We start from the raw sequence: 9,657 nt of genomic DNA on the forward strand, positions 1-9,657 counted from the left end.
AGGAGAGTCAACCAATAGCTTCCACTTTTTTCAGCCCAAAATCTTTTAATGGCCTGGTGTTGACCTCAGTTTTGAACCATAATTACTGGGTATGAAAAAGAAATCTAAATTTTATGGATCTAAGTATATAATCTTCCTATGAAAATGTTCAGTCAAAAATTATTTTCAAAAGGGTATCCACCCCGGCCACTTCTCCCTCTCCACACTCCTGGCACTGTGGACTTGGTACGTACCAGGGGCTAAGAAACCCTAAGCAGAAACCGGCTGTGCTACCCTCTGGCTGTGTGACTCCAGACAAACTGCTTAACCTCTCTGGGCCTCAGTGTCTTCATCTGTGAACGTGGTTTGGAGAAGTGCTGTATGCAACCACCCCTCAAGGCACCTCCCCCACCCCTGTCTTTCTAGGACATGACCACATGCCCTCTGCCACTCACGTGATCACGACGGGAGCCACCTTGTTGGGGATGATAGACTTGGCCTTACTGTTGTGCAAGCCTGTGGTCTGGAAGGAGTGGACGCTGAGTGAGTGCCGCCCGTCCATTGTGCCACTGCTCTGGAGACACTCGAAGGGGGCAGCTGCCGAGACCGAATGCTGGGCTGTGCTGGCCGTTGTACCCATAGTCTGCCAGCAGCCTCAGGACCCAAGGCCTACGGGGTAAGAACAGGTGTGGTGAGGGAAGGGTGAGAAAAGCCACAGTAAGAAGGGATCTAACCCAACCCTCAACCTGACAGTATGGACAAGGTAAAGTCTGGGACCCAGAGAGCCAAGCTCTCTGTAGCTGAAGACAGAGGGTAGATCTGGCACCTACCCTCACATGTCTGCTGAGTGCCAACTATGTGTCTGGCCTTTTTGATGTTCTGTGGGGAATTATGGATGTGAAGAGACACAGAGACCCAATGCCAACCCCGCACAGTATCTACTCCTTTGGCAAAAAAATAACAGTTAGGAAAGGGTTAACTCTCCACACCAAGTTGGGACCTAGCGGGGGCTAAGTGACCAGGCTAGGCCACATGGAGCCCAGACCTTCCAGACTGGAGAAGTGTGTGACCATCATTAGAGGGAGAATCAGGGACAGGTGCAAAAGTAAACTCGGCTTGGATTCAAAGGATCTGGATGGAAAGGAATACAAGAGGACATTCTAGAGTGAACGTCAAAATGAGGCCTGGGAAGTCCAGACTGTGTGAGCTCTCAGTGGATCAAGTGTTCAGTTAAAGCATCTGGGCCATAAACTCATCAACATTATCAACATTGATATCATCATCATTAACACCAATGACACCAACATCATCATCGTCAACAGCCTCCATCCAACAAAAGGGGGTCTGTTAAATAAATTATGGGGCATCCTTAAGGTGGAATGTTAAACAGCCCTTAAAAGATCAGATTAATGACCTGGTAAGACATAAAGAATTAGCGTGGAGCAGGATGCAAAGCAAGTATAGGTTTCGGTCCCATTTATTTATTTATTTATTTATTTATTTATTTAAAGAGTTATTTATTTATGCATAGAAGAGCTGGGGTACAGGCCAGAGAAGCGGGGGGTGAGAGGATTCACCAGAGACAGAGTGGGGAGCAGAACAAGCAGACTGACCAAAGTACACTGTTGAGAGAAGCAGCGGGTGAGTCAGGAGAGGTCTGCTGCGCCATGTGGGTTGCTCCCTGGCCGGCCGGGGATCGAACTCGTGCTGCAGAGACTGCGGATTGCTTCACAGTGTGATGCTTAACCCCTTGCGCCACCAGGGAGGCCCTCAGTCCCATTTAAATTCATGAAAGTATATCAGGAGAAAAGTGTGGGACTTTTCCTCACATCTACAATGTATTCTCCTGTATACATCAAGATGATATGGAGAGCTATCACCACGTGATGACATTATAAACTACTCTCTGTTCTCCTCTCTGCTTATCTGCACTTTCAGATTTTCTACTTAGGATGCTAGCTAATAAAGTTGAAACCTACTTAAAATTAATAAAACAATGGCTGGGGAGGTGGACTAGAAAACCTAGTCAAGAGATAGTAGAGGGTGGGCCTCCCCGGTGGCGCAGCGGTTGAGCGCTGGCTTGCGAAGCTGCCCGCGGCCTCTGCGGCGCAGGTTCGATCCCCGGCTGCTCCCCGGCCACAGGAGGGTCCCACATGGCGCGCAGACCTCTCCTGCCGCCCGCTGCTCCCCTCAGCAGTGTGCTTCGGTCCTTCTGCCTGCTCTGCTCCCCGCTCTGGCTCTGGTGAATTCTCTCACCCTCCCGCGCTTCTGACTGTACTCAGTGCATGTATAAACAAAACAAACAAACAAACAAATAAATAAAATATGCCTCTATTAAAAAAAAAACTTTAAAAAAAAAAAAAAGAGATAGTAGAGGGTGTAGGGAAGATTGGCTCAGGGTCCAAGAGCCAGGGCTGCTAGGAAGGGAAAGGACTGGAAATTCCACACAGACCCAAACGAAGGATGACAGGACCTGAGAGCTCAGCAGCGGGCCCCACGCAGCACTGACAGTCCAGGATCAGGAGGGGCGGAAGCAACCTGCCCTGCCCACTCCCAGCTCCACCCTGAGGTGGGCTCACTCTCAAACGCCCAGGGACATAAGCAGTCTTGAGAACCCGGCAACTCCCCTAGCTGCCTTCAGCCAGGTCTGAGCTGCTCCAGGTTCGTGGGGACTATGTGCTTCAACCATCCACTCCCTGCACCACCACCCCCCGACCCCCTCTGCCCAGCCACAGCACCTCAGCAGTGATGGCAGTCAGTAGGTCAGCAGGTCAGTCTGAAGGCTGAGCTCCCTAGGCGCTCACTCCTCAAGGTCTTGAGTCAGAGCTCCTGGAGCCAAAGTGGGTGCCCCCTAGGCCTCCCCAATGGCTGTGTGCTCAGGCTCTTCCTCTGCAGGGCGCCTAGACAGAATGACTGACCACCAGACTCAGCCATCTCTCCCAAAACCTTCCCAAACCACCACCACCAGTCCCTCTTATCCCGCCTGGGTGTGGCAAAAGGCTCCCGTCCCCCTCCATCCCACCCTTATCATCCTTGAAAATCCCCAGCAGCCATCTGACAGCTTTGTTAACACGCACACCTTGTGTTTATGAATCTATCACCGCTCTCAACACCCTGTCCAATATCCCTCTCTCTCTCATCTCCCTTTCATCAGAGATGGAAGGAATGAGCCCCCGCTGGACATCAATACAGCCATGAAAGTTGACCTGCCTCGGAAATATCTCCTTCCCCTGCCATGGTAGGTCCCAAATACCCTCACTGAAGTTCTCCAGACCCCTCTTAGCAGTTTGGGCCAAGGAAGCATAATTGGAAACAGCCTCCTTAAGAACAGGGGCAGGGGCCCTCCCCGGTGGTGCAGGGGTTAAAGTCAGTGCTGTCAAGCTATTCCCAGCCACTGCTGCATGAATTTGATCCCCATCCAGAGAGCTAACCCACAAGGCGCAGCAGACCTCTCCTGTCTCACCCCTGCTCCCCTCAGCAGTGTATTTCGATCAATACACCTGTTCTGCATCCCAATCTGTCCCTCGTGAATCCTTTCACCCCCTGCACCTCTGGCCTACACCCCAGTTCTTGTATGCATAAATAAATAAAAATCTTAAAAAAAAAAAAGAACAGGGGCAGAGTAGGTTGACCCCAAGGAGGGAGAAAGACAGGACAAGAAAGGGTCTGTGGCAGCACCAAGGCCAATGCCTGGCCCTGTTCCCACTGTAGGAAGGGGTTGGGGTAGGGGCAGGGATGCCACCTCCATCTCTCTGCCCCTTGCTTACCCTACAGCTTCAGCTCTAGCCACCCTCATCTGTCATGGGCTCCACAGACAATGACAGGCCCCTTCCAATCCCTATAAAAGCAGCTGAGGAACAACACAGATGTGCACAGCTGCAGGGGTTGGGGAAGGACTGTATCCTCTGAAAAGTGACCTGCCTTCAAAATATCTAGAGGAGGGCACAATCCTCAAGCTTCTCACTCTGACACTCTCACCCTAAAATCTCTCTCCATCCTGCCCTGAGGGACAGCACAGGGGTTTCCATGCTGCTGGCCACAGCCACATGCTGTGTGGCCTTAGGCAACCCCCTCCCCTTTCTGGGCCTCAGTATCCCCAGCCATTAATGACAGTGAGGGATGGAATGGACTGAAAGCTCTCCAGCTCCATATGGATCTGGCTCCGAAATTCAGTGCTAATGATCACACCATTGCTGTCCAGTCCGAGGGACAGTGGTCAGTTAAAGGTAGGGGTGTGGGGCAGAGGGCTTCCTAGTGCTCAAACCTCTGCAGGGAAGAGAGCTGGGGTAAGGCTGGACCAGAATGAGACTAGACTGTAAAATGGGAATCCACAAGCCCAGATGGTTGTGGACAATTATGCCTTTGTTTTCCTAACTTCTAGTTAAAAGAGAGCATTTCCTTCAATCACGAGTAAAGGCCACCCCTTGCGTGGACAGCAGAGCTCACAGGCACCACCACCTCATGCTGCAGGTGTGCAGGTAGGCCTACCTGCACACCTCACCCCCTTCAAACCACAGGCACGGGTCCTGCCAGGGACCACATGCGCTCAGGGCCCCCATCCCAGACACTGCAGGGCCATCACAAACCAACTTTGAACAATTCTGTGCCTGGGATTCTAGGGCCTCCACAGTGGGATCCAGGTTCTCACCACTAAGTGTGCCTCAGCAAGCCTGGAGAAGTCTGAGGGTCCTGGCCAGTACCTGAGCTTCACCTTCAACTTGGGCCATGGGGGCGCTGCTGTTCCATGTGCAAAGTGGGGTATTCAGCACCTGGAACCATCAAAACAATCACAGTCCTCCAGTGTCCATCGTGCAGGCACAGCCCAGCTTAATGTCCCTTCAGAAGCTGAACAACGACAGCCTGGTCACAGGCGTGTATTTAAAAATAAAATTTAATCTTTGTTTGCCGAATGGATTGTGTCCTGTTAATGCAGTGAAGAACGAAGGGCAGGAATAAAAAAGGGCAGGCACCAATTTGTTTTGACAGCTCTCATATAAAATGTACTTCAAAATAAATAAATAAATAAATAATAAAATGTACTTCCGCTGCAATCCCATATACTTTATTTTGTGCCTTTCAAAACATGATTCTGAGAAAAGGTCCATGAATTTCTGTCAGATTGCTAGGTGGGCTTGGCAGAGAAAAAAGGGGCACCCCTGCTTTAAGGGAAGAACACTCCCTACACTAACTCTCTTCCAACTTCTCCTTTGATTCTGGGCATTAACATTTCAAAGCACCCACTGAGCACCAGGCACCCCCAACAACCCTGATGGGTCAAGGCCCTATTGTTTCAGGTTTCAGGTGGGGACAAGGCACACATACACCTCCAGGAAGTGGGAGCAGATAGCTGCTCCCCGTCTCATCAGTCCACCTACCTCCCTCTTCACAGCTGACCCTGGCAGCAAGGGCACCCCCTACATGCTAACCTCCATCTTGAATCTGTGTGAGCCCCAATCAGGTCCTTCAGACCCCTCCACTCTGCTCTGTGAGAACACCCAGACACGGCTTCCTACAAAGGCAGCCACAGGTTTCCTCCTCCCTCCACGCAAACTCATGCAGTCAATCCCGAGAGAGAAGAAACTGCCTGTGGAATCCTCGGCAGAGAGGTGACCTCATTTGTTCAAGAAGAATCAAATTTCTGGAGCTGGGATCTTAGCTCCAACTCATCAGCGAACTGCCTGATGCCATGGCATAAAGGCCCAGCCCCCGAGTGAAGAGCCTCACATTGATGGCAGCATCAAGCCAAAGGGACGCTGCAGTGGACCATTCCAGGACCCAGAGTTGGGGGCAGCAAGGGAGGTTGGAGCGCTGAATCCTAAGGCCAGCCTAATAGCTCTAGAACCTAAGTCCATATCTTTCATACACTTCTAGTAGAAGCCAACTGTGCCCATCTGGTCTCAGTTTCCCCAACTTTAGTCCCTATCTCCTAAATTCCTTTTCTTTGCTTTATGATACAACAACCATGACCTCCATTGATCAAACCCTTTGGGCTTGGCATAGACGAACGGTGACTTTTTAAAGCAGTCTGGATCCTGGGACTGAAGCAGAAAGCTGGACATCAGCTACTGACCCCTGCTGCCACCTGCCCCTTTCCTTTCTCCTGGCCTGCCTGCCGGCTGCGGCCTAGACCCTCCAACAGAATCCCCAGTCTATCCTTAAGGAACCATGAGACCACAGGAACCTCTACAAGGGGCTGTCACCGCAGCCCTCCAGGAGCCAACTGTCCATCAGCTGCACTGCTGAAGGTCAGCTAGTCCAACCTCTCTTTCTATGGCTAAGGAAACTGAGGCCTAGAGAGGGTAAGAGGTGTGTTCTAAATCATAAAGAAAGTGGTGACAGGGCAGAACTGGAACCCAGGACTCTTGCCGCCCTCCCCAAGGCTCCCTGGCTGGGCCATGCTGACTCTGGTCTGTAGCAAAGGGGAAGAATTAGTTGTGAACACAGGGAGACTGTATAATCAAGGTGTGTCAATCAGGCATGTCTGATTCCTGTGCCTGCCAGGGCCAGGTAGTGAGTTGTCCTGAACAGTCACCTTAGGTAGCCAGTGACCCTGAGCACAGAAAGAAGGATGCCAGGAGGGCCACTAGGTGGACATACATGATCTCATTTAGGTCCTGCCCAAAAAAGAGGTGGCAACTCTTACAACTCAATAGTTAACAACAACCACAAAAAATTACAAAATGGGCAAAGATTTATAGGCACATACAGGGCCTCCCCGGTGGCGCAGCGGTTGAGCGCTGGGTTGCGAAGCTGCCCGCAGCCCCTGCAGCACCGGTTCGATCCCAGGCCGCTTCCCGGCCACCGGAGGAGGGTCCCACATGGCACGCAGACCTCCTCTGTTGCCCGCTGCTCCCCTCAGCAGTGTACTTCGGTCCTTCTGCCTGCTCTGCTCCCCGCTCTGGCTCTGGTGAATTCTCATACCCTCCCGCGCTTCTGACTGTACCCAGTGCTTGTATAAATAAATAAATAAATAAATAAATCTTTTAAGTAAATAAATAAATAAATAAAGGCACGTACAGATGTCAAATAAAAAGATGTTCAGTATCATTAAGGAAATGCATGACAATACCAAGTTTTGGTAAGGCTGTGGAGTAACTGGAACTCTCAGACACGGCTGCAAGGGATAAGCTCATACAGCTACTTTGGAAGACAACTCAGTAGATTTTTATAAATTTAAACAAATATTTGCCATATCACCCATATCACAGGGAACTATCAAAAGAAATGAAAGTAGGCCCAGAGGAAGACTTGTGCATAGCACCTTTATTCATAATAGCCAAAAACGAAAATCAACTCATATGTGCATCGTCTGCTGAACATATGAACAAAATGTAGCAGAGCCATACAACAGAGAAGATGGCATTGAAAAGGAGCAAACTGGGGCCTCCCTGGTGGCGCAAGGGGTTAAGCACAGCACTGTGAAGCTATCTGCAGTCTCTGCAGCATGAGTTTGTTCCCCGGTCCCTGACCGGCCAGGGAGCTACCCACATGGCGCAGCAGACCTCTCCTGGCTCACCCGCTGCACCCCTCAGCAGTGTATTTCAGTAGATCTGCCTGTTCTGCTCCCCACTTTGTCTCTGGTGAATCCTCTCACCTTCTCACCTCCCCACCTCTGGCATGTACCCCAGTTCTTGTATGCATAAATAAATCTTTAAAAGAAAAGAAGCAAACTGCTGATACAGACAACAATGTGGATGAACCTCAAAAATACCATACTAAGAGAAGCCAGCCAGGCCCAGAAGAATTCAAGCCATACAGCCTCATTTACATGACATCTAGGAAAGGTGAAACTACAGAGGTAGAAAATAGTTGATGGTTGTCAGGGGCGGGAGGCGGGAGGTTGACCAAACAGGGGCTCAAGGGCATTCTTGGTTGACGGAACTTCTCCATATATTGATGGTAGTTACACAACTATACACATTTGCCATTACTGATCAAATTATATACGCTTAAAATATAATTTATTATATAAAATTTATCTCAATAAATCTGTGAAAAACAAGAGGGGCTCCCCTGTCCTGTGTCTCACAGTGTCCTTGGCCCTCAAATCACGCCTTTGTACCCAGTGCCACTGCTGACCTGCCGAGTGAACAGGACCAAGTATCCCTCTGGACCTCCATTGCCACTTCTGTGAAATGGGGACCATTGCAGCACCTCCCTGGTGGGGTCATGAAGGTTAAATAATAGAATATAGAATAATAGAATATAGAATGTACACGAAGCCCTTACAACAGGGCCCAGTCACTGAGGACACCATAAAGTCCTATAAGCCAGCTGTTACCAGACATGGGGGAGAGGGGCCGGGGTGGGGGGTCCCTGATCAATTACACTCTGGAACTACACTGCGCAATAAGTAGCCATGGCTACTGAGCCCTAGAAATGTGACTGGTCCACATTGCAAGTATAAAATATAAACCAGATTTCAGAGAATTAGTACTTAAAAGGGAAAAGATCTAATTTTTGTGTTTACTTATATATACATAAATCAATTTATGTACAGATTTATTTATAAATCAATATATTTATTATGTTGATTACACATCAAAACAATACTTTGATATATTGGGTTAAATAATATGTGTTATTAAAATTAAGTTCATCTTATTTCTTTTTACTCTTGGCTCTTTAAAATGGCAGGTGTGGTTCACATTATATTTCTCTTGGACAGTGCTGCTGAGCCTCAAGTCCTCCACAGTCCTCCAGGGCACCCTTTGGTCAGCTTAGGGTGCTTAGAGTTGAACCCAACACCTGCTGCAGGTAAGAATAAACACCTATAATAAGCATGAGGAAGCCCCAGGAAATAAGTTCTAGCGTTCCCATTTATTTGATAGAAAAGTGGGGGCTCCTGGAAGCTGAAAGGGCTCTCCAAAGTCCTCACACCTTGCTGGGGGACACTGTAGTTCTGACTTTCTGTGACTCTGGGGTCAAACTGGCTGGTTCCCATCTCTACCACTCACTGGTGTGACTCTGGGCACAGGGCTTAACCTCTCTGAGTCTCAGTGTTCCCAACTACAAACTGGGGAGCATAGCTTACCTCCCTAATTAGAATGTACGCAAATAAAATAAGTGAGTGTGCATAGACACCTACCCAGCCTGACATACTGTGAAAGTTCACTCTCACCAGCTGCCCCAGCCCGCCCTGCTCCACCACATCCCCTGCTAGTAGCCAGAGGCAGGTCCCAGATCAGAACCTCTCTGCTAGGGACCAGAGCCTCATGCAGACAAAAGGAAGGGACTGGAGGCACAAGTGGGCTCCAGCAATACTCTGGTGCTCCTCCCAAACAAAGAACAGGGCAGAAAGGGGTAGGGTCACAGCAGCTGCCCCATTTTAGAAACACACAATTAGAACTCTCCCCACTCCACGCTGTCCCTTAAGCCACTTAGGGAGGTTTCCACCTGCTCCTGGCCTTAATTAAGAACCCAGAGAGCCCAGCTCCCCTTTGGGGCCTTGGTAAATCCTTTGCCTGCTCTGAAACTCCACCCCTCAAAGGGCGGGGTTGCACCCCAATTGGTCCGATTTTCTCCAGCTCCCCAGCGGACACCCAGTCAGGCCACCAGCTCCTGGATGCACCACCTGCAGCAGCCTCCCGCCAGACTCCCTCCTACTGTTACAGGGCAGGGAGAGGTGCACCCCAGATCCCCCCCAAAACCTGTCTGCTCTAAATGGGACCACACTAT

General features: G+C 49.9%; 1 protein-coding gene across 4 annotated transcripts in view; it reads right to left on the minus strand.

The window, feature by feature from the left end:
* The window catches only part of PALD1 (phosphatase domain containing paladin 1), a 73,142-nt gene that overhangs the window by 31,786 nt on the left and 31,699 nt on the right, over positions 1-9,657 (minus strand). For 3 of the 4 annotated variants that reach the window (XM_054690746.1, XM_037497615.2, XM_037497613.2), the window contains exon 2: positions 435-648. In XM_054690746.1, the coding sequence (XP_054546721.1) occupies positions 435-619 (185 nt within the window). In that variant the 5' untranslated portion in view covers positions 620-648. Of the gene's footprint in view, positions 1-434; positions 649-4,679; positions 4,739-9,657 lie in introns of those variants that run through there. The other variant, XM_037497614.2, reaches the window with a different exon arrangement.

This window comes from Talpa occidentalis, unplaced genomic scaffold (assembly GCF_014898055.3).
Source record: "Talpa occidentalis isolate TD23 unplaced genomic scaffold, MPIMG_talOcc4v2.1 talOcc4.8, whole genome shotgun sequence".
Taxonomy (NCBI): Eukaryota; Metazoa; Chordata; class Mammalia; order Eulipotyphla; family Talpidae; genus Talpa; species Talpa occidentalis.